At 37.9% G+C, this 26482-nt stretch overlaps 1 protein-coding gene across 1 annotated transcript in view; it reads right to left on the bottom strand.

The window, feature by feature from the left end:
- Positions 1-6501: 6501 nt before the first annotated feature.
- QRFPR (pyroglutamylated RFamide peptide receptor) overlaps positions 6502-26482 on the bottom strand; it is a 41352-nt gene continuing 21371 nt past the window's right edge. The window contains exons 2-6 of the mRNA XM_012473081.3: positions 17697-17855; positions 14070-14131; positions 10172-10407; positions 7757-7854; positions 6502-7039 (exon numbers count right to left, since the gene is read on the bottom strand). Coding sequence (XP_012328504.2) covers positions 6639-7039; positions 7757-7854; positions 10172-10407; positions 14070-14131; positions 17697-17855 — 956 coding nt within the window. The 3' untranslated portion in view covers positions 6502-6638. The remainder of the gene's footprint in view (positions 7040-7756; positions 7855-10171; positions 10408-14069; positions 14132-17696; positions 17856-26482) is intronic.

Genomic DNA, 26482 nt, shown 5'->3' with positions numbered 1-26482 from the left:
GCAACAACAACAAAACACCTAAACACGTTAGTAAGATTTTATAGAATCTGCAGAGTCAATGCAATTTCTTTCAAAAATCTAATGTCATTTTCTGCAGAAATACAAAACACAATCCTAAAATTTGTATTGACTTAGAAACAACTGAGAATAGCTAAAGCAATCTCGAGCAAAAAGAACAAAGCTGCAGGCATCACACTCCCTAATTTCAAATATATTATAAACTATTGTAATCAACACAGCTTTGTACTGGCATAAAAATAAACATACTGATCAATGGAACAGGATAGAAAGCACAGATAATTGACATATTTACTGTCAATTGATTTTCAACAAATGTGCCAAGAACACATATGGAAAAGACAACCTCTTTAATAACTGATGTTGAGAAAACTGAATATTTGCGTGCAGAAAAATGAAATTGGACCCTTATCTCACATCATATACAAAAATCAACTCAAAATGGAAAAAAGACTTCAGTGTAAGACATGAAACTGTAAAGCTACTAGAAGAAAACAGGGGAAAAGTTCCATGACATTGGTCTGGGCAGTATTTCTTTCTTTTCATTTTTTTTTTTTTTCATTTCTGGGCTTAGCTCAGCTGAAGAGGCAATGATTCCTTGGATAGGACTCTAAACACCACCTTATCCTCATCATCCCTGACAGAGGAGAGGAGAATGTTTCTCCCTCTTGGGACTCTGGGTCCTGCCTGTAGGACTCTTGGATAGCACAACAACAAAAGCAAATATAGACAAATGGGATTGCATCAAGCTAAGAAGCTTCTGCAGAGTAAAGGAAACAATTAACAATGAAGAGACAACCCACAGATTAGGAGAATATATTTATAAACCATACATTTGATAAGAGGCTAGAAACAAACATATATTGGATACAACTCAATAGTAAGAAAACAAATAACTTGATTAAAAATGGGCAAACAATCTGACAGACATTTTTTAAAAGAGAGGATACAAATGGTCAGCAGATACATTAAAAAGTGTTCAACATCTTTAATCATCAGGGAAATGCAAATTAAAACTACAGTGAGAAAGTCAGAATGGCTATTATCAAAAGACAAAAGTATTGGTGAGGATGTGGAGAAAAGGGAACCCTTGTACACTGTTGATGTAAATGTAAATTAGTACAGACATTTTGGAAAACAGTATGGAGGTTCCTAAAAAAATAAGACGAACTACCATACAACCCAGCAATCTCACTACTGGAATGGAGTATGTCCAGTATGTGGAAAATACATCTGTGCTTCCAAATTCATTTCAGCATTATTCACAATAGTCAAGATATGGAAGCAACCTAAGTGTCTATCAACAGAGACACGGATTAAAAAAATGGTGTGTGTATATATATATATATATATGCAATGGAATACTATGTAACCTTTAAAAAGGACATTTTGTTATTCACAACAACATAGATGAGACTGGAAGACATTATGCTAACTGAAATAAGCCAGGCACAGAAAGACAAATACTGCAGGATTTTACTTATATGTGGACTTTTTAAAAGTTGATGTCACAGAAACAGAGAGTGAAAGGGAATTACCAAAGGCTGGTGAAGAGGGAAACTGATGAGGAAAGGAAAGTGTTAATTAAAGGGTGTACAAAGTCTCAGTTAGACAAAAGGAATAAGTTTCCGTGATCTATTGCACTGCATGGTGTCAACAGTTAATAATAATGTACCGAATACAGTAATCCCCCCGTATCCGCTGTTTTGCTTTCCAGTTTCAGTTACTGTGGTCCAAAAATATTAACGAAAAATACCAAATGTAAATAATTCATACATTTGAAATTGTTCTATTTAAACGTATGTATAAATTTATTTTTAATTTTTTAATTTTATTAATAGTTGTTAATTTCTTACTCTGCCTAATTTATAAATTAAGCTTTATCATAAGAATATATGCATAAGAAAAAGCATGATATCTATATATAGGGTTTGGTACTATCTATGGTTTTAGGAATCCACTGGGGGCCTTGAAATGTATCCCCCATGGATAAAGGAGGACTACAGTATTTCAAATTTGCTTTAAAAATAGATTTTTAACATTTTCACCACAAATAAATAAATAAATTGGTGAGGCAATAGATATGTTAAGCAGCTTTATTGAAGCTTTCTACGAGTATACATTTTACCCCATAAATATACACAATTATTATTTATCAATCAAAAATAAATAAATCAGAAAAAATATTGACTCTAAGACAAACAGTAAGTTTTAAAAGATATCAAAGAGAAGATTTCAGACTGATATCAGAGCTCTAAATAGACATGTTGGTGTCAAAAGGCAAAATATTACATATTTAAATGTATTGAAGGAAATGAACTTAAAACTTATACTTTTATATGCAACTAAACCACCATGGAAATATGAGGGCATAACCGCAACTAACATATGTTCAGGCACACATGTACTGGATATTTTCTGTTTGCCCACCCATTCTGCACCACTGTGCTCCATGTCTGAATCAAAAGACTCCTTTGTCTTTTGATTGCGTTTGAGGAATGAAACCTGCTAGCAGATCAGAGGGAGGAAGGCCTTAGGTCAGCATATTTATGTTTATGACACTCTCCAGGAGGGGTAGCAAGGGCTGGCAGCATTTTTCCACCCAAGGCAATAGCACTTACAAGCAGTCCTTTCCACACAACTCTCTCTCTCTCTGTGTGTCTCTGTTTCTCTCTCTCTCTCTCTCTCTCCTATTTTTTTTCTCTTCCTCCTCCTCCTTCTCTTTCTCTGCCATCCTCTTCTTGCCTCCCCTTCAGGCTTAGGAGTGGAAAGTGTGTTTTGTTGTTATTAGCAACTAGGCACATGAATCCTTTTGCTTTTCTGTATCCTACTCAAGCCTTTGTAACGTTTACTCAGATTGAATGTGTCATCTATTTTTAGACAGCAGCCTGAATGATAAACATAGCCTCAAGAGGTTTGTCACATAAGCATACATTAGAAAACACTTTTGAAGAAAGTTTTGTGAAGGTTTCTATTAAACATGTGGGCCATAAGGATGAGCAAATAATCTGTTTTTAATTTCAGCAATCTATTTTCAATTTCTAAAAGCTTTATTAATTCAATTCTTCCTTTTGTAGCATGCTTTATTCGTGGTTTTATACAGGAAATATCTTATCAAATCTCTATAAGAATACCAAATAAAGTTTCTTTCTAATTTTTTGTCACCTTAAATTATTTGATTATTCTAGTTAGTTTTCTATCTCTTCATCTTAGTTTTTTCCTTTCATTTTTCAGGGTTTTCTAAAATATCAATGATCCTTTAAGAGTGCAGAAATGTGAAGCTGACCAAAACATTAATGAATTCTTCCACTACTGTGGTCTGCTCTGGACATAGCCTGCGACTTTCTCTGTTTTTCTTCATGATTTCAATGCTATAATCAACATGCAGGTTTTATTAAGATACTCACTGAAAATTTGTATTCACTATGGCTACCCTCTCTTTTTCATCATTTTTTTTGTGGGTCTGTACATTTGCTATTTCTTTGGTATCATTTTGATAGGATCTCAGTAGGGAGAAGAAATAAATATGTTTACATAGTCTGCGATTTTAAGTAAGAAATAATTCCTTAATTATTTTTGAACCCACTCAGGCTATCGGAGATTAGAGAACATCTGTTATACTTGAAATGCCTCCTCCCGGCAGAAGAGATATAACTGGGTGCTTCAAAGATGCTCCTTTTCCTTGAAACTCCTACATTAAAAATCACCTTTGCCAGTCCATTAAAAATTAATTTTAAAAATAACTTATTTATATATAAGTTTTTAAAATGATTTTGTAAACACAGCAGCAGCCAAAGATTCTGGCATAGTGACAGAAGCCACAGGACTCAGAACACAGGAGTTTATTCACTTCTGTCCTCTGGTAATTTTAATGATTCAAATAAGGTAATTTTTTGTCATCTTACTTCATTTGCTTTTAACTTTTTTCTTTTTTAGATACATCATAATCTCAGTTCTGGAAAACAAAAATTTTTGTGAACAAAAGCAGAAAGGGGCCTGAGATCTAAGTCAGTAAAGCCATGTCTGTTTTTAAAGCTATCAATCATCTGTTTTTTATGACTTTTGCTAGTCAATTCTTTTTAATCTTTTACAGTTCAGAGTAGAAAGGATTTTCTTGATATTGAGAGGGAAAGAGGGTGTATAGGTCTGACACACAGCAGGAGCTCCAAAAATATTTGTTTAATAAGTCAATGAGAACAAGATACTATCAGTTTATGCTTTTTAATGAATGGGTATGGTGTTTGTTTTTTAACATGTAAAGGACTCCTGTACTCTCCACAAAACCTACAAATGTGGCATTTGAAAAGTAGGTGAACTGCTTTTTACTCTACTAATAGCAATAACATTTTAAACATTGTATTTAAAGAGAATGCTAGTCTTACAGATAATTGAATTAAATGGCTTCAGGTTAAACTTTAGGGCAATAAAGCAGAAAATCATCATAAGCCTGCTTTGGCAAGCTGAGAATGTAAAACTTTATGGAATGATAAATAAAGGAATTTTATTTTTATAGACTATATGGGCATGGAGTAGACCACGTTAAGCATTAGGAGTAACTTTCTGAATGTGTAGTTTTCACATTTTATTAGCAGGACTTCACCTGCCACATGTGGCAATAAACATTCCTTGAAAATATTGAGAATGTAAAATGCTTTATTTGGCCACTCCTCTACTGGCAGGCACTAGGAATTTTTTTCTACTGTTGAATTATTGTTTCTATTATGAACAACAGAACACATAGTTTTTAATAATTTATTCAATACATCTAGAGGACTTTTGATAATGCATTCTTGCAAAACTTCCCAATTGCTAAAAGATAAGAAAGAACAATTCATAATGACAAAATGTCCAATCGTAAAGGAAGATCTGAGAATCTTATATGTCCATGTACCTGATAACATAGCCTTAACACACTAGCAAAAGCTGGCATCTTTAAAAGGAGAGATAAGCCAATATAAGGCGTAGTAGAAGACTTTAACACACCTCTCTCAGTATGTGACAATGCAGGCAAACGAGGGACCACAGACGCAGGAGTGCTGAGTGATGTGGAGCAATGTTCCACCTGCTTGTGCAGCTTATCTGTGCCCTCCTGATCTGTGTGATTCTGGATGTACTACTTCCATTTTATTATGAATTAATTATTTCTGAGACTGCCCATGCTTAACACTTGTTGGGTAAGACAGTACGAAACATATGATAGGAAGTTATGGCTACACAGTCACTGAATAGTAACTCACTTGGTCTCTACAGGGGCCAGTAGCATTTCAGGCACTACCTTTTGATGGTAAATAATTTACTGCAAGTACCATGGGCTTGCTTCAGAAACACAGTGATAAGGACTATAACTTCTGAACTGGGACCTGTCAGATGCTCCACATTGCATCTTTATTTAACACAGATGCCTTAGTACTACGGAATTTTATGAATCATATGATCCAAGTAACAGGCTTTTCTCCTACTACAGCCTACATTATTGGATCTTCTAATTCATATGTTTCAAATGGCAGGGTTGCTTTGATTACAACCTAACCTGGGGTTGGAGTTGATTCACACCCTCATCTACTAACTACACAGAAAATTCCTTTTATATAAGAAATCCCATTGGTGAAAATAAGGGGCTTAAAAAGATAACCATATGAGACAGTTTTGCCTAAATATATCACAGAAATGAGGCTCCCCAAACTTTCTTGTTTTGGTTAGAGAAACCAGTTACAATACAGGCATGAAGGGAAAGTTGGGCAGGGGTCGGGGAAAGTATCGAAAGGAAAAGAGAACAGAAAGGGGAGACCTGAGACATGGGGAGTTATGATAATGCATCAGAGCTTGAGGCTGCTTTAGAGTACAAAGGGCTTGTTTGCTCAAATCTCATTTTGTTCTCACAACAACTCCGTGAAGTGGAGGAGGTATCACCTCCAGTTTATGCAGGAAAACACGAAGGCTTAAAAAGGGTAGGTGATTTGCCAGTCATCACAGCAAGGCAGCCAGGTAACTGGCAGAACTATACAAAGCTCCAGTACAGGCATCTTCCTCTAAGTCTCGTTCATCCGTCACTTGGCTGCTTCTCCCTTTGCTTTGACTATGATGAGGCACAGACCTTATCTCCAAGAGACTGTATCGCCTAATTTCAACAGTGCACTAAAAATTACATTACAGCCTTGAACTATTAACTTAATTTTCAAGAAAGAACATATAATTTTAAGTTATTTTTGTATCCAATCTAGTAATACCTAGAAAGTCACATTACAGTGACTGTGTGGGAGAAAAACTGCTAGCTAAAAACATTGATTTCTGTACAAGATTTTTTTAAAATCCACTGAAATAATCTTAAAAGTATGGTTTACCAATCTTTCAAAATTGTATTTCTATGTCGCTTTTTTAAGGCTAGTTAAGTGAAGCCGTGGGAGTGGAGAAGGAACACAGAAATCTGTTAAGTGGTTGTGATCAGTTGGTTGTAAACATCACTGCACTTGGACTAGCCTCGCGTCATTTTTTAATGGAAACATGATTTACTTCCTCCTCGTCAACATCTCAAGAATAAAATAAGTATTTGACATTTGCTCAAAATAATTTTCTCTTCAGGTTACAATCTGAAGGGCATTAATTATGAGATATTGTTATGACTAATGCCCACTGTTTAAAGTAGAATTCTCAGCCAGTTCAGACCTAAAGAGGGAAAGATGTCGCTTGAGCTTTTTTTTCTCCTCTGGCCGTTCACACAACTTGACTTCAATGTTGCCATCACTGAATGCTTCTCCTTTGGTCTCCTCTACTGGGTTCTCTCTCAGGGAAAATTTTGCTTTCTTCTGCATCATCATAATTCCTGAATTTCCATGCCTTTGTCCTGGAGAGAAGGTTTTGTTTACTATGCAATAGCAAACTGCAGACAAAACATTTTTTTTGAAGTTTTCATTCATAAATGCGTAGATAATGGGATTACAGATGGAGTTGGAAAATCCAATAATTTGCACTATAGCAAAAATCATCTTGATTGTGACATCATCATATTCCTTTTCAAAATTACCTGAAATAAAGTAATATTTTAGAATGTACATGTATTTTAATGAGCATTAAATAAAACTTCTGTTTGTCATCTGTCAAAGACTTACACTTGTATAAGTAGTTAAAGGTGTCAAAAGTTCTCAAGGTCATTTTGGGAGAGGCATCTGATATCCGAATAAAAATAACCTTTCTGATAAGTGTTCACTTAGAGAATCTAGGCTTACAAGCATAGCCTGGTGTCCAGCACATAGTAGGGGGCTCATAGCATTGCAGCTTGATAACTCCAAGCTTCATGTAAACTGGAAGCAGCAGTAACCCTTTAAATGTTCACTGGCCTTACAGAAACAAAATCATATTAAGAACCATAGTAAGTCCTGGGTTATCAAAGGGAATATACTGCAGGTCTGACTGTTCAAGTCAGGGTTCTAAATAGGGAATGCTCATAGAATATCACTCCTTTCCCAAAGTTTAAATAGCTTAGGGAGAACAGAAGGAGTAACATGGGAGAGGAATCTCCAAATTTTCTTTATCTTCTGTCATTATTAAAGATTTAGTCATATTATACATAATGACCTACCACATACAAAATAACCTTGTGATCTCGAAGACATGAAAGAAACATACGAAATGTTAGGTATTTCATTATCCAAGTGAACAGTGACACATTTCTAGGATTCATTGTCTATTCTAGTAAGGAATGAATGAGAATGTCTGTCAAATGAGAATGACAAACACTCACTGTATTCAATCATCATATGGACGACATGAAATGGTGCCCAGCACACAGCAAAGAGAGCCACCACTGTCACCATCATAATGACAGCTCGTTTCTTCTTCCTAACCCCACAAAGAAACACTATATTAGTTAACTTCTCCTTGGCAAATGTGCCAAATTGATAGCAAAGTTATTGAAGTCTGAGCCTAGTCCACTCAAACGTAATTTTTAAATTAAGTTCATGATAGGTTATTTGTGGGACGATTATCATATTTGTGGGATGATTATCATCTTTTCCTATTGACATTACTCCCATCCTAATATTTTCCATATCATAAATGTTCTTTGACTATCTGCTCATTATGAATCCGGCACTCTGCTAGATGCATGGGATAATTAATTTGTCATTACTTTTCCCAATAAGCCATTTGATAGATGCAGAAACTGAGACACACAGAAGGTTAATTAACTTGCAGAGTTGGATGGTTAGTAAGGGCTGTATTTTGGATGTGAATTTAGGAAGTCTAACTTCCGCGACTTCAATATAAACTTCTTACTTTATATTAAAGAGCATTCATGCTTGTGGTAGTAAAATATCAACATTTATAAAATATGGGTCTGGTGCAGTGACTCACGCCAGTAATCCCAGCTCTTTGGGAAAACAAGGCAGGTGAATTGTGTGAATCCAGGAGTTTGACACCAGCGTGGACAACATGGCAAACCTCCAGCTCTACCAAAAAAAAAAAAATTATGAAATATGAGAAGCTCCAGGGATAAAATTAAAATGCACATCTATATGATATATCTTGATTTTTTTGAGACAGAGTTTTACTCTGTTGCCCAGGCTGTATAGGAGTGGTGCAATCATAGCTCACTGCAGTCTCAATCTGGGCTCAAATGATCCTCCCGCCTCAGCCTCCCATGTAGCTTGGACCACACGTACATGCCACTACACCCAGTTAAGTTTTAAATGTTTTGTAGAGATGGGGTCTCGCTTTGTTGTCCAGGCTTGTCTCAAACTCCTGGGCTCAGGCAATCCTCCCACCTCAGCCTCCCAAAGTGCTGGGATTCCAGGTGTGAGACACCACACCCAGCCTGATATATCTTAACAATATGACTAACCAGGGCTTCAAACTAATTTTCTCCGTGACATCTGTAAAGAGGATTTACATCTGCAAGAGCTCTATACATCTGCGTGGTGCTTTAAGTTTATAAAACCTCATACTTATTATCTCATTATTATTATTATTATTTGAAATAGAATCTCGCTCTGTCATTCAGACTGGAGTGCAGTGGCATGATCTCAGCTTACTGAAACCTCCAGAGCTTACTGCAACCTCCACACCTTACTGCAACCTCCATCTCTTGGGTTCAAACAATTCTCTTGCCTCAGCCTCCCAAGTAGCTGAGATTACAGGCACCCACCACCATGCCCGGCTAATTTTTGTATTTTCAGTAGAGATGGGGTTTCACCATGTTGGCCAGGTTGGTCTTGAACGCCTGACCTCAGGTGATCCACCCACTTCAGCCTTCCAAAGTGCTGGGATTACAGGCATGAGCCACCAGGTCTGGCCCATTATCTTTTATTTCAATGACAGCTCTTTCTTCCAAGGAAATGAGAGGAAACAACTTAGCAATAGGTCCCAAGGTGCTGAACAGTCTAGGGGCCCCTGTTCATTGAGAGGAAGGATTTCTTCATTCAAACTAAGCACTAGAGCACTAGGGATCACTGCACACTTGGAAAGATGATAAAATCCCACCAAATCACCAGACTCCTCCATTTAAGGTTTCGTTTGCCTTGTTTCTAATAATCATTCAGTGTAGATTATTAAATAAATGATATGGACTACAAGTACCATAGCAGTAAGTCGTGTTTTAAAATTTCTGTTAATGAATAAAATCAGAAAGCAAAGCCCCTAGGTAAAAATAAATCAATAATAATAATTTAAAATAAATAACATGCTTCGGTTTCCAAAGGATTTTCATACAGATCAATCTCATGTCTTTTAGCATCATCCTTGGGTGGGATTAAGTAAGAATGGATGTTATTATGCTCCTTGTACATATGAGGAAAGCAGAGCCTCGGGAGTGAGACTGATGTCTATCTCATGGCTGGTGAGTGACAGAGAGAGTACCCATAGGACCACAGAGTTCTGACACCAGCCCACAGTCTTCCTACCACACCATATATGCTCTAAATTCCAAGTCTGTTTTACATACAGCTGTAACTTCCAGGTTGCTTTGCGAGCTGGTAATCTTGTTCTTTCTTTCTGCCACATGTAAAACTTCAAGAGTTTAAAGTCAGTCCATGCCCTAAATTTGAATTACAAAGGTTGCTTTGACTAAATTACCTAGGGGTTCTGAGAGCCCTGGCAACCATCCCTTCCAGCACAACTAATTAAAAATATTTTAAAGAGGTGAATATTTCATTAAACAGACCTGGCTATTTTAGACATTTCTTTTCCATGGATAGTTCGAAGCACTGAACCATCCCCCACTCTTTTCTTTATCCAAAGTTCATAACCAATTTTACTGTACAGAATAAGCATCACCATAAGAGGCAGGAGGAAGAGGATGACAAGGATGAAGGTGGTGTAGATCTTCTGGTGCACAGGGCTGGTCCACTCTTCTAAGCAGCAGATGTGTTCTTTTTCATATAGGAAGTCATACTTGATCTTTATAATAAGAATAATTTGTTAAAAGAAGCAGTAGTCAGCATCAAAAGAACAGAAATCAGCCAAGTATTACAGTAATACAACATTTTGTAAGCTCTTTCAAATTTGTCCCCAGTACATATTTTAAATGTACATTTTTCATTGTTCTTATGTTGTTTTCCACTTCACTGCTTAAGCTCTTAAGAGTTTTATACCATCATTTCTATTTTAAATGGAATTCAGGTTCACAGCCTGTTTACTTTCATTTTTTATCTTTCAATTGAAAACTTGAAAAGTTTTTCAATTGACTGAAAGAGCATTACATCGCCAAAGTATATATTGAAAAATATTTTGCAGTACATGCTAGCTAGTTTGTTATTAAATTATTTTGCTCCTTCAGTTGTTGAGATAGATTTTTGACAAGGCGTGAGACATTTTTCAACTGAAAAACTGAAAGCTGTATTTTGTTACTGCTACTTCATATATTGCAATGATAAGATTGCTTGGAAAGTTATTAAAAAGGCAACTGGCAGCTTTTATCCTGAGATGAATTAGAAATTGGGATCCAAACTATTGTCAATATACAAATATTCAGATTGTATCTTCTGGTTTATTAATACTATTTCTAGTAGACTCACCTTAGAAACTCAGAAGTTTTATTAATAACAATGATAAATAATAGATAATGCTTTAAAGGCTACTTCGAGAACAAACTAAATATTTAAAGTCTATTCAAAAGTTGCGTTTTTGGGTAACAGGAATGAAAACGAGAGAAGTCACCAAAACTATTGTTATTTTACTCACTATGGAGGTGAATCCTTAGGTCTCAGATGTATTTCTGCCTACATTCCCAGAAAATTTTATCACCAATCTTCAGCGTGAATTGAATGTGGAAAAGCAGCTTTTTAGTTACTCTTCAAAGGTAAGAAAATTCAAGTTCTGACCTAGGAGTTACTTACAAATGCAACTGGGAATAACACTTACTGCAAAATAATCTCAAGATTCAAACTCTCTTGAAATAGAATGTTAAATACATTCATTCTGACTCCATGGAAGCAAAGCCTGCAAGGGCCAATGACCAGGGAGCCACGGACTGACATATCTAAGAGCATGCTGGACTGGGAGTCTTGGATCAGATTCACATAGCCCTAGGGACAAGCAAAGACTTCTTGAGGGCATGCTCAGATGGTTTTATGGAAAATTTCAGATCTTTAATCTTCAATTTCAGATTTTCTTTTTACATACACTTCTCTAAAATTCCACTGCCTAATATTGTCCCCAAGGTTGAAGTGCCATGCTGGGTCCTCTTTTGTAATCACCCTTCTCCCAACATCCAGAAGTCACATCTCTCACCCAAGCTGAATCTTACCCCGGGGCACGAAAGAAAGATATAATTCAAATGACTGATGTCAGTGAAGCCACATTGATTAAGGCATCATAAACCCATGGCAGGGCTTTGTGCTTCTCTCTCTCTTAAATATATTTCTATTCAGGGTAAAGCCTGGCAGAGAAAAAAGGTATTTGACTGGTGTTGCGAAGTTGTGAACTCGCATTTTTCTTACAGTAAGGAGGGAGGAGCAATGACAATTTTAACTCAACCATCTTGTTGCTTCTATCTCCTGAAAATTGACAAAATACATCACTCATGAAAGAGAGCCCAGTGCAAGTGAAGCAGAGAGCAGTGGTGAGAAATGCTGAAGGCAGGGTGCTTTGTACCATCCCAGTGATAAGTTCAGACTCTCTGCAAGCTCAGGACGGTATTAGGCAGTGGAAATTTCAAGAAGTTTGTGTTTGAGAATAGAAAATCTGAAATTGAAGAGTGAAGATCTGAAATTTTCCATAAAAACATCTGACCATACCCTCAGGAAGTCTTTGCTTTTTCTAATAGAGTTTAGGACTGAGAGGGTGGCCATGGGATGCATATTAATACATTTGTTTAATCAGACTTTTTCCTGACAGGAAGCAACTTTGACTGGGCTGATCTATTTGACAGTGAGGTCTGGCTTTGCCAATGACATGACATGCATTTTCTATAAACATAAGGAACTATATATTTAAAAAATATTTAGAGTATTTTTTAAATATATAAAAATACTTTTTCTGTATTAAATAAAATAAAACACTTTTATTTTATTTAAAAATGGATATATTTGTTTGTTTTCTATGGGCTAGAAATGGACCACAGCATTTGGGACTAGAGTGAGTCATTTATAAAATGGCTCCACCGGTCTGGGCTTCATGTTGAAGATAAGGGCTGCCTCCGCAGAAGGGAGCTGGCATGATTCCTTGCCAGCCGGCTGGAGGTCTCAGTGCTGTTATCTTTGAGAAGTCCTGAAGCAAATAATCAGTCACGGGCAATACCACCACATCTAGAGGGCACTGATTCCAGTGACATCTGTCCCTTCCTCTCCCCGTTCTCCTCATTAGCTTCTGAGGAGGGAGAGGCGGACAATAGCACAGGGGGCGGGGAGAGGGGTGGGGCAGGGGAGAGGAAAATAAACACAAGGAGAGGAAACAGAGAAGAAGCTGGTCATAACTCCTTCACATTTCTGGGCCAGAAAACTATCCACACTGAGGAAAGGGAAAATTGTAAACTGATTAAATAAGAGTATGGATTTATGTAATTGTGGTACTGAACAGGACAGTTTAATAACAGAACTCACACTATTCTTGTGAGTGAAAGTGAGCAGAGAAATTTTATTATCTGACTGGAAGAGTTGCTCAAGATTTTTTCATCCATGATATTTCACCAAGAGGACTAAAAAAGTCCTTAGATGCATTTTTACAGGTAGCAAGGTATAAAATAAAGTTACTTTCTGCTCTCACCTATGGAGTTCAGCTCATTCAATAAATCAGTTACATGAAAAAAAATCAGGCTACTTTTTAAATGCTATCTTACCTTAGGCTCATTTGTTATTCTTGTGGATGACATGACATGGACAGTAAAGTTTCACATTTGCTTATCTCTATTTTAAGAGATACAAAGGGATAAATCATTTAAAAATTATCTTAGAGGGTATGCGAGCAACCCCCTGCTGTCTTTGAAGAGTGCTGTCTGGGTAGATCACCTATCCAAGACATGTTAAAGTCCACCCTAACAGACAGGCTGGCCTGCCTAAAACCAGCTCAGTGCTCTCCTTCCTGTGAATCCCCACGCACGGCTGGGCCTGTCAGACAAAGATGTGGGGAAAGGAGACAGGCTGAATAAGATGATCTCCTGACATGTTTCCAATTAGAATTTCAATGTGTCAATGAATAGGAGGCAGGTAAGAAAGGACTTCTGAAGGAGAGTCAACTAGGTAGACAATTTATTACAATTTTTTTACGTGATTGAAAACTAAAAGAAAAATCTAGAGCAATCATTTAATTCTTAAAATGTAACAAAACATTTGGGGACACTGGGAAAAGCATGCTTGGCTTGCAGGAAAATGTAGAAAGTGACCCGTGTATTTTTTAAAATTTGTATTTTAAGCATTATAGTCCTAACAATATATCAAGAAGAGCTAGATAAAACAGAGAAAATGAACCTTAAAAATTGTTTTATTCTACTTGAAAGACCTCCAGTGAAATACTTGAGGTCATAAAAATTTGCTGTATTGCTCCTGCAGGAATGAAAATAATTACAATGAAGACGGGTGAGAAAACTATTCAACATATGATTATCAATCCCAGCTGGAGTCTACCTCAAGTTGTTGCACATGCCACATGGGTGATCCTACGATGACTGCCACCAGCCAGACCACACCTGTAGAAGTGATGAAGTCATCAGAGTATGACTCAGTTGAGGAAAACACATCCATGCATAATTCTCTAACCATCAAGGTCCCCTATAGGAGAGCAGCTGTTCTCTGCCCTAGGGCAGTGCCATGGTCTCCCCCAAGGTTCACGCTTCCCCTCTTTCACCACCCTCAAAACTGCTGCTGGAATAAAATTCATAAAACAAGCTTTAAATGTTTAATAGCATTCCATTGCCTACAAGATAAAACCCAGTTTCCTTAGCATGGCCCATTAGGTTCTCGACCATCTCCATTGCCTGTCTCTTTTCTTTCATTTCAGTCCATGCTCGCTCTTCACACCGCAGTCCCCTACTGGGGAGGCTGCAGCGCTGATTTCAGTTCCCGTATCCCAGAATGCATCGTGCCACTCCCTGGCCACCCTATTCCCAGTGTCTATCTGTATTCATTTTCCAGGACTTGACTCAGAAATCACCTTCTCCAGAGAAGCTTTGAAGGCCACCACTATTTCCAAATAAACTGACTATTAATTTCTTGTTGTCTCCTCATGCTCTCTAGTGCAGTGTCTTGGTTGCCCTTACTCACTTCTCAATTTCCTCCAACTCCTTGAAAGCAAACACAATACCATTTATTTTTGTGTTTCTTCAAATGAGAGTCCTAGGAAAATTCCTGGCCCTCTGTAGGGGCTGATCCATATTTGCTGAATGGATGAATAACTTTTTAAACATGACATACAACACCCTCTATCACCTCTTTTTAAAATCAAATGCACATTTATCTTAAGTACCATAACATGGGCATGATTTTCTTATTTAGGAAACAAACGCTAACTTCAGAAACCAGAATGCTCTTTCCAAATTCCCTGTCCTCCACGAACTTGTTGAAAGGAATTGCTTTAATAATGTCCTCTTAGAAAATAATAATAATAAAAAAAAAGGATTAACTACCAAGAACAATTTCAACTCATGTGTCTTAACAGACATGGAAGAGGACAGAACCAAGATCCCCAACTTTGATTTGGGGGAAAAGTTTCCAGCTCGAACTCTGCTTGTTCTGTCTATATTGGGTGGAACGTTAAGAAAACAGTTCATTGCTTTGGGTTTCAGTAACTCACTTAAGCCATAATTGGGGTTTATTATAAAGAAACACATAATCTGGTACTGCCTATAGAAATTCATCATGATCCAATGATGCCAGGCATCTGTGGGACTCACAAGTCTGCCTGTCTGTCTGGACGTCTCTATTTCTCACTCTCTCTCTTTTCGGTCTCCATATTACCATACACATCTGTTATAGTTTAATCACATGTAGTTATCTTATGACCAATCATTTTTCTGGTCTTTAGAACAAATTCTGGAGGAATTGAGTCTAACTGGCGTAGCTCATTGCCTACCTTCCTGGATCCCTGGATGGTTCTGAGATAGAAGGGGTAGAGTTAGACGAACAATACTGATTCAGTGACCACATCTGGGCAAGAAAGCCTAGATGGTTTAGGCCAAGCTTGTCCAATCAGCATGTGGCCCAGGAAGGCTTTGAATGTGGCCCAATACAAATCTGTAAACTTTCTTTACGATTAGAGTTTTTTGCAGTATTTTTTTAAAGTCATCCGCTATTGTTAGTGTTAGTGTATTTTATGTGTAGCTCAAGACAATTCTTCTTCTTCCATTATGGCCCAGGGAAGCCAAAAGATTGGAGACCCCCTGTCTAGGTCTAGGCAATCTCAGCTGGAAGGAGGGATGGGACGTGACAGACAAATAGTGACTGACAAAGCTGGGTCACAGTGTGACATTAGACAACAGTCTACAAAAGCCCCTGTGGCGAGATTGGTCTATTTGATTTTAAAACCTTCTTGGCTTCTATGTCTCTTTTGAGTAGGAACTACCTTGACCTACTACCAACTATGCTTTGAGATGTTGTCACTCCTGCCACTTCGCTTTCCTTTTTAATAACTCCCCTCCTCCATGGGATCCTTTCCTTACTCGCTTTCCATCCCCACATGCTGTTTTCAAGTGTTCTGATATTGGAAGGATGTCAATTATTAAAAGCCCAGAAATCTTGGAATTCTTAGTAGGAAAGATGTGGCATAAAATTAAAACTAACTAAAACCAACATCTTTCTCCCCTAATGATTTAGCTATTACCTTCAAGCTATTTAAAATGACTTTGGCATTGCAAAGCCTGCAAGGCTTTTTTCTGTAATTCCACAGCCCAATACTGGCTAAATTCTTACAGCAGAAATAAATGTTTACTCATTCTTCTCAAGTGAGCTATTAGTAAAAATTGCTTTCTTTGATTATCACATTAGTTGCTTGCTACACCTCTCATCATTACCTTTATTAAATTCAAACCACCGTGAAGCACATTAAGGTTTTAAATGGTTCAATTATAATTACTGAATAGAGAAATGCTTCCATTTTACTGTGTTAGACTTTAGGACATTTTTTCAAGTTTACAATTTATCATGAGGTATGTGTTCATTGTGACTTGCTGACTCAGGAATAGTTACAGCAAGCTGACAATCCAGAAATGCCTAAAGCAAAAGTATAAAGTGGGTGGAATATGCCTTTGTCAGGCATCCCCAGCACTCAGCACCCACTGTTTTCATGTACTCTGTCACCTTCTACCCTTCTGTTCTCACCACAAGGGCAGCACCCCTGTTCTCTACTTTTCTAAAAACGCATTTCCTGCTCCCTGTCAATATCAACCTGCCTGGCCAGGTGCAGTGGCTCACACCTGTAATCCTAGTAGTTTGGAAGACCAAGGAGTACAGGGAGAGTACAGGAGCACAAGGAGAGGCCAAGGGGGAATGGCTTGAGCCCAGAAATTCAAGACCAGCCTGTGAAACAGAGAGATCCCGTTTCTACCAAAAATTTAAAAAATTAGCTGGGCACGGTGGCATCCACCTGTGGTCCCAGCTACTTGGGAGTCTGAGGTGGGAGGATCAGATCACTGAGCTCGAGGTTGAGGCTGCAATGAGCTGTAATCGCACCACTGCACTGCCGCCTGGCTGACAGAATGAGACCCTGTCTAAAAAAGAAAAAAAAAATCGGACTGCCCTTGTTATTTTAGCTTAGAGTCCTCTTATCGGAAGATAATAATTCCCAGCCGGGCGTAGTGGCTCATACCTGTAATCACAGCACTCTGGGAGGCTGAGGCGGGGGGATCACTTCAGCCCAGACATTTGAGACCAGCCTAGGCGACATAGTTGACACTCTGTCTTTAAAAAACAAAACAAACAAGCAAAAGATGACAGCTCCCGATCTAATGAATGTTAATATGGCAATGCCACTGATGGGGTTATCCTGGATTAGCTGAGCGTAGTGCTTAAACATTTAGGATGTAAGCTGAAAAAGTATATCCAAAATGATACATTTTCAGTGCTGAGGTTGACCTAAAAGAGAGATGGTGGCGAGTTGGAAGCAAACAGGGAGAGCACTGAGACTCTCAAATTGTATTCCAATGCCTACTGAGATCAAATTAGATAAGAAGCTATTCTTCTAGTTTAAAAATATGGTTCTCTTTGTTCGGTAATGAAGAATGTCATTCACACTGCCATTGGCACATCCAGTGGCCTCACCTAGCATTGTGAAAGCCCTTCGGTTGGTATATTGCCACTTCATTTTAAAAGGATGCACAAGTCCCTGGTGCCTTTCCACAGCAATACAGGTCATAGTGAGGATTTCTGTCACAACAGCAGTAGACTGGACAAATGGCACCATCTTGCAAACGAAAGCACCTGCAGCAAGGAAATAGGGCAAGTCATACATCAAAACAAAAAGAATGAGGGCTTCATCAGTCTTTTTGTAATTATCGCAGTCAGTTATTTCTGAGCCTCTGCCAAAAAATTTCATAATTGCAATTACACGGTAGACACAAAATAATTGAAAAAGGTTGCACTGGCTTACCTTTCTCCCTCTAACTAAATTCTAAGTTCCTAAATGCTATGCAATTATGTATAAATAGACAATGAGAGGACAAATCAGTATCTAGCCATTGATAATAGTGGAAAATAAGCAATATGACCTTCGCTTGGGGAAGAGCAAAGTCATTGTGAATTGGTCTCCTGGGCTCTATGCTATAGAGTAATCTTTGATTCTCTCTTTTCTTTGGGCTTCCTGTCAAGTCACAACAAAGGAATAGTTCTCATCAAAGACTCTCAGATTTCTTCTTTTATCATTTATTCTCCTTTGACTTCCTGTCTAAGACTTTACATATGTATTACACCATTACACTCCTGATTTTACTTTCTGCAATGCAACGGTCTCAAACTGGTGGCCACTAGGCAAGATTTGGCCTGAAAACATGCTTCATTTGGTTTTCAGAATAATTTAAAATCTTGAATGTATTGTCAATCTTTTAAAATGTTTGTACTATTTGTCTGACCCCTTCACCATTTGGATTTGTGAGCCTTGGTCTGGCACCTCTGGTCTTAACCCATGCTGCTTGCTGCTACCAAATTCACAATTCCCAGCTACCAGAGAATCATACACTCAGGGAATATCAAGTTGGAAGACTCATCACAGGTTCTCTAGCCCTAGTTTCTACCAAAAGCAGAAATTCTCTCTTCGACTTCTCTCCAAAATGCTCTGCCAAACTCTGCTTAAATACAGGTTGAGCATTTTTAATCCCAAAATCTAAAATCGGAAATGATCTGAAACCCAAAGCTTTTTTGAGTGCTGATATGACACCACACATAGAAAATTCCACATCTTCTCTCATGTGACAAGTCTCAGTCAAAACATACAAAATTATTTAATATATTGTATGTAAATATCTTAAGACTATGTGTATAAGGTATGTAAGAAACATAAATGAATCTCATGTGTAGACTTCAGTCTCATTGCCAAGATATCTCATTATGTCTATACAAATATTTCAACAACCCCCAAAATCTGAAATCTGAAACACCTCTGGTCTCAAGCATTTCAGAGAAGTAATACATGGGAAGTCTTCTTGCTTTCACAGACCCACCTCAGGTCTTTGCATGGCTTTTCCTGCTCCTTGGAATGCTCTTCCCTGAGATCACTCCCCCACATCCTTCCCTGAAATCTGCTCAAATATCACTGTGATGGTTAATTCTATGTGTCCAGTTACCTGGCTTAAGGAATACCCAGATAGCTAGCAAAACTTATTTCTGAGTGTGTCTGCGAGGGTGTTTCTGGAAGAGATGAGTATTTGAATCAGTAGATGAGTGGAGAAGAACCTCCCTTCCCAGTGTGAGTGGGCAGCATCTAATCCACTGAAGGCCTAAATAGAACATAAAGGCACAGGAAGGGTGAATTTGCTCTCTGCTGAAAGTGGAACTTGCATCTTTTCCTGCCTTTTGACATCAGTGCTCCTGGTTCCCACGCCTTCTGACTCAGACGGGGACCTACACTAACAGCTCCCTGGGTTCTCAGGCCTGCAAGCTTGAACTGGTCTCCGCCACTGGCTTTCCTGGGCCTCTAGGTGGCAGATAGTAGGTCATGGAACTTCTCAGTGTCTGCAATTGAGTGAGCCAATCCCTCATAATTAATCTCTCCTAAATATCTCTAAACATCCTATTGGTTTTGTTTCTCTGTAGAACCCTGACTAATATAGTCACCTTCTCAGTGAGGCTGTCCTACTCTAACAACCATATTTGTAATTACGCCTGTCCCATTCTCTGTCTCCTCTCATTCCTCATCTCTTTTATTCTAGTCTTTCCCATAACTCTTTCACATTTTAACATACTGATATATAATATATACGCTGCTAATTTGTTTTTTATTTTTTAACTATTTTATTTATTTACCCCTACTAAAACATAGATAATGCAAGAGCAAGAATTTTTGCCTATCTTTTTAACTGATGTATTCTCAGCATCAAGAATGGCAACACAGTAGGCCTTTAATAAATATTCACTGAATTGAAAAGAACAAATGAGTAGAAGCCTTATCACTCCTAAAGGCATCCCATTCCATTTTAGAAAGGCTCTAATTGGAAAAAGTGCTTTTCAGTTCCACCCATTTCTAGCTTTGTTCTCAGAGTCTCAGAACCAACCATCTTTTCCAAACAGTGTCTCCACATATATTTGAAAGAAGCCTTCATGTCACACATCTTTCCTAGTTGTCTCAGTTGTTTCTCATTTGCTATGATTTTCAGAACTTTCAAAAAGGTGAATGGAGAAGGGAATCCCCATGGACCATGGGCCATGGGCCATGGACCAGGCAAAAGGGAACCCACCAACGTTCAGGATGTGGCTTGGCCAAGGCAGAAACTGTGGGACTGTTTTGGCTTCCCAAGTCTGAACACCCTCTTCTGTGACTGAAACTGAAGTTTACATCAGCCTTCTGTGCTAGATTTTTCAAATGGTTGAAATCAACTTGAAATGAACTGGATCACTTTAATAGAAATTTTGTTAACCCAAGACTCCCTTACCTCCTATCCGATGCCTAAGGGGAAAAACGTATTTAGATATAACTCTAGATACTCCCTTCCCAATCCTTTTGGGGAGCTGCAAATGGCAACCCAAGAGCCAAATCCACTCACTCCTATTCCTTGTTACAGTTTCCCAAGACAAAATCCTGTTCAAACTTAAGGCCCAGTTTTGTTTGGAAAGATGATTTAGATGCCAACTGCGGGAATGTACTTTCAATGTTAATAAATTTCACTGTGTTTGAATACTTACTATACTGTGAATAAATTAGTTTACCTCAAATCCTGGTTTGGATGTGATACTTGAGTAAATGAATATGAGTATAAATTATTAATCTGCATATTTATCCTAGGTATTTTCTCTTTTCTGGCAAATCTAATCAGAACTTTTTCTATTGAAAACAACCTTGTACCTTTTAATATTTTATAAACAATTTGGTTGACAAGAAATATATTTTAAATACGACTAACCAAACAAAAAAGAATTTTTGCCACGTTCATTGTAGTGTTATCTCATTATAGTGTTATCCATCCTAAATACATTCACTTTGTATATTATAGCACAGGATATCTGTCAATTGATTCATTGATATCAAGATACATTCTGATTCTGCTTTATCTGGTTTCTTAGCCACTCTGAGCCTCAAGTTCATGATTTGATAAAAGGGATTAATAACACCCATCTGTCATAGGACTGATGTATTTCATAAAATGACATAAACACCTAATACGGGATACATTCTTTAATAAATGGCAGCTCTTTTATCATTGGGTAGCCCTATTGAAAGAATCAAGGTAAATTTGACAAACTTGGGGCTGACATGTTCTCTGTGGATAACCTGACCATTAAAGAACAGGTTTATAACCTTATTTCCTAGATAAAGATATTGCAGTTCAAAGAAGTTAAATGATGTGCTCATGTCCACACAGCTATTTATTGACAGAATGAGTCCAGGTTGTCTGACTCCAGTTCCTTCTGTTATGTCACCCTCACTTATCTTATTGTGCCCATGCTATGTGGCAGTTTTCTTGTCTACCTGTTCATAAATTATCTGTTTAATAACCCCACTTGTGAATTTCACACCAAGCTGTGGTTCCATAATCTGTCATCTTACCATTTTAATAAATTTGGAACAGAATTTGCATTATTCATTACTTCTGACATTTCTCCAACCAGCTCTCTAAGAAATTACTGACAGCATTTCCTTGATCACATTTCCAAGTTTCTTCAATGTTCTGTCATGTAATTTATCTAGGATGTAGATTTGAATTCTTTTAAAAATACGTACATGCTCTTTTGCTATCTACCTACTTATGTTAGATATTTATTTTCATTCTAACCATCTTTGCCCTTTTTAATTGGGAGAGCACTTTTCAAGATCTAGAAGACTAAAATAAAATAAACATCGAAGAGTTCTGGTTTTTCTCTGCCCTTCTTTAAGCCTCTGTCATCAACCCTCCCCTTCTTTTTCAGCTTTTTCTTCTGATAATCTCTTTGATTGCTCTATAGTTGGCTTATTCTACCCTTTATCTTTCCCAATGTGAATTGTATAGGTGTAAATTATTTGCAAGAATGTGTCTTTTGTGACATTTCTTCCCATAAATATGGCAATTTTAAACTGGAATAATCCTACATTCCCTGCATAGGGCACTGTTTTCTTGCTGTTTACTTGGGATGGCTTTTTTTTTTCCTTATAGGACTATCTGATGTTAATATCACAGTTATGTTTCTTAAACTCGGCCTGGAATGGATATTTCTCATATTTTGATTTTCCAACATCCACCTCACTTCTCCAAATGGCAATACAATTCTCTTTTAGAACATTAACTCTCCCCTACTGTGGGCAGGTTAGGTAAGAGCTTCTACTTAGGAGGACAAAGCAGTAATAGGTGAGGTCCTCTCTAGTGTTGAAAGAGTTGAATGCAGATGGAAGAGAGTTTGGGGTGTTGTGGTCACATGCTCACCAGATCATGAGTGCTAATAGGTCACCGCTGAGAAATTGCTGCTGACCTCTGAGCTCCTTTGGTCGCTTTCTGTTGTAGGTCCATTCTTTCAGCTTCACACTGATCCTGTGAGCATTCGATGTCCTTCCAATACATTCCCTTCTCTTAAGCTACTTAGCTGTCAACTTTGCTTGCAACCAAGTAGACTTATTTGACATACTTCTCTTTTGCTACCTTATTCTTGAAAAGGTAGTTTTTTTAAAATATAGTATACGATGGGCTATTGTTAACTCTAAGATTATACAGTCCCCAATCCTACCACCACAGATTGCTTCCACTGCTGCTTCCATTTCTACTATGCCTCACTCTTGAGAAAGAGGGTACAATTGTTTTATTTTGCCTACTGGATTAGAAACAATTGCTTTGGTTTAATATCTACTGCCTTCCATCTGCAACTTTAACTCATTTATACAACTTTATTGCCCAAAACATGAACCTTTTGTTCTCATTAAGAAGAGTGTTCACTCTCCTATCCACTCAGCCACCACTACACAGAGCAGGTCTCAATTCAAAGAGAAGCAAGACTACATTATTTCTAAACATGACGCTTGAAAATTCAAAACAATTTGAACGGTGTTTGCATTCACTTAATTGTGTAATAGTAACTTTCAAAAGGATCTGAATGGAAAGAACAGAATGCAAGAAACCAGAGTCTTTAACTGTAGAGAAGATTTAAAAGATTACTAATTTAGAAAATGGTATAATGACGTATAATTACATGAACGTATCTAATGATAATAACTACTCTGTGAATAATTTGTTCCAAGGTTGGTGAAAAACAATGTGAATAGACACACTGCAGTTTCATAAAGGAAAGGTTACTTGATGCAACCACTATTTGAAATAATGATCTAACAGATTATACAACAATCTGGCATATAATTACCTTAATTTCATGTGCCAAGTAAATAAATCATATTCAAACAGCCTATGCACCCTTGTCCCAATACAACCTGCAGGTTTCTAGTTGTGTCTAATGTGTTTTATAATTAAGCAGCTGATAATGAGAATTTACCAAATCCTGAATCCTATTTCAATCCCCTCAACCACATCCTGTTGTAGAAGAGTAGGGAATACGTTAAATATAGTTAAGATTAGAACTGTTGTACAAGTGTGGCTGAGAACTACACAGGAACAGACCTATGGACTTCCTCAACTGTAAAGCCCTCTCAGGGAAGATCCAGGCTGGTGTTTCCATCACTGTTCCAGGGAGCACTGTATTTCTATGGGGGTGCTGTAGGAGCTGCCTACAGGGAGGGGCAGGCCCAATGTGAAGAGGGAGAGGGGGCTCCAAGCTCCAGCCCTGCTTCAACTAAAGCAGGTCCACTGTAGGGAGTGTAATTTGCTGGGGTTCCAGCATCTAAAGCATCTGTAATTTAAGGAATATTTTATAAGACCCCAAAGTAGACTCATCCAATATACACTGGAATATTCTGCTGATTTAAACTGTAAAAACTAAAGATGAGAACTTTAATTGCTAAATATTTTTAAAACAGATTGTGGTTGGCCTCTTCTAAAATCTCAGCCCTCCCAGTAATTATTCCTATTAGGTGTAAGACCATTACAAAGTACTCTAGTGATTATCCTGTGACTCAAGAACTTTCCACTGATGCTCTTATCTGTGTAACAGGAGAGAGGGAAAAAATTTATCCAGGGGAAGAAAAAGTGGAAGACATGTGAAGGGGCAGAAGGAGCCTCAGTTTCTGATGAGTGAAGGGAAATGGAGAAAAGTCCTATGGCTGCCAGGTGCCAAGAGAAAGATCAGTAAAGAGACTGCAGTGGGGAATTTTCCGGTGAAGGAGATGAGCCATTTTTTCTCTAGGTTTCTTTCTGGATTCATAGAAGGAGACAGAGGATGCTACTGGCCCTGAGGGGGCCACTTATCCCACTCTATGTATGTACCACAGTTCGTTTAACCATTCATTCATTGGAGGACATGTCTGGGCTGATTCCAGTTTTTGACCTACAAATAAAGCAACTGTTTGTGTGAACACGGATTTTCATTTCTTTGGATAAATGCCCAAGAATGTAATTTTTGAGTTGTATAGTAATCATATATTGTTTTAGAAGAAACTACCAAACTCTTTTCCAGAGTAGTATTATCTTATATTCTTGCAGACAATATATAATTGGTTCAGTTTCTCTACATCCTCACCAGCATTTGGTGTTGTCTCTATTTTTATTTTCATCATTCTGATAGCTATGTAGTGATAGCTCACAGTGGTTTTAATTTGCATTTCCCTGATGATTAATAATGCCAAACATCTTCTCATGTGCTTATTTTAATTTACATTTCCCTGATGATTAATAATGCCAAACATCTTCTCATGTGCTTATCTGCCATCTTTATATCCTCTTTAATGAAATATTTCTTCACATCTTTTCTCTATTTTCTGACTAGACTGCCTTTTTACTGTTGAGTTTTGAGAGTTCTTTGTATATGGTAGACACTGGTCCTTTTTCAGATAGGTGCTTTTAAAATATTTTCTCTCAGTCTGTAGCTAGTCAGTCATATAATCTCTTCAATTAATCAATTGTTCCTCTTATGTACTGTGCTTTTGGTGTTAGTTAAAAATTCTGAGAACTCTGTGTCTAGTCCTAAACTTTTCTCATTTTTTTTTAAATAGTCTTATAGTGTCACATTTACTGTAAGTCTACATAATACATTTTGAGTAAAATGTGTAAGGTGTGAGATTTATTTTAAGGTTTTTTGTTTCTTTTTGCCTGTGAATGTGTATGTGCTCCAATACCATTTGTTGAGCAGGCTATCCTTCTTCCATTGAATTGCACCTTTGTCAAAAAATCAATTGATTATATTGTGTAGATCTATTTCTGGGCTCTCCATTCTGTACCATTGATCTATGTCTATTCCTCCACCAACACCACATCATCTTATTTTATAATAAGCCTTAATATTGAGTAGGGTGATTCTTCTCACTTCGTTCTTCTTTATCAACATTGTTTTAGCTATTCTAGGATCTGTGTCTGTTCACAAAAATTTTAGAATAAGCTTCTCTACATTTACAAAAATCCTTGCTGAGGTTTTAGGAGAAGTTACATTAAACCTATAGATCAATTTTGGGAAAACTAGCCTCTTTCATATGTTGAATCTTCCAGTCCACAAACACAGTGTCTCTCCATTTATTTATGTATTCTTTGATTTCTTTCATCAGCTTTAAAAAAAAATTCTTAGCATACAGAATCTGTACAAGTTTTGGTAAGTGTGTATCTAAATATTTTATTTTCTTTGGAGTGATATTGTATTGTTCATTTCAGTTTCTGCTTGTCACCTGTAAATGAAATGAGAAAATTTCCCTTGTCCCTCTCGCGATGGGGCCTGCGATGGGGCTGTCACGCTTCTTCAGTGCACCGCTGCTCATAACCCCTAGAGGGAGCAGGCAGACCGGCAGGTTGTGGGGCTCCGACCCCATGGCAGTGTCTGGGATGAATGTTTACAGTTCTGAAGCTCTGCTGGGCATGTGTTACAGGGTGCTTGTTTAGTTTTGCCCTTTGTAGGCAGCTTGCGTTAGTCCGCTCAATTAGACCCTCTGGCTTATCGCAAGGACAGCGGGCTTTCTGTATCCCGGGGTTCTTGCCTTGGTATACCAGAAGAAACAGATCACAGGTGGGCTTGGAGAATGAGTGCAAGTTTTTTTTTATTGAGTGGTAGCTCTCAGCAAGGTGGATGGGGAGGCCAGAACAGGGATGGAGTAGGAAGGTGGTTTTCCCATGGAGTTGAGCGGCCGGGCTGTCATCTGATTGCCCCGGAACAAACTCTGCGTTGTTCCCCCGGTGATGGTCTGCTGGCATCTGCCAGTGCCTGTCAGTGTGCTCTTAACGCCGCCGAGTTCCTCTCAACGTCCAGCTGCTTGTGTCTTCTTCCACTATTGTGTTCCTTTTGAGGTCCAGCTGTTTGCCTCTGTGCCCGCTAGGGTCTCAGGGATTTTATAGGCACAGGATCAG

This window comes from Aotus nancymaae, unplaced genomic scaffold, assembly GCF_030222135.1.
Source record: "Aotus nancymaae isolate 86718 unplaced genomic scaffold, 86718_ANA_hifiasm-v0.15.2.pri h1tg000033l, whole genome shotgun sequence".
NCBI classification, from domain to species: domain Eukaryota; kingdom Metazoa; phylum Chordata; class Mammalia; order Primates; family Aotidae; genus Aotus; species Aotus nancymaae.
Note: the sequence above shows the minus strand (reverse complement) of the source record. Positions and strands in the feature narration are given on the sequence as shown.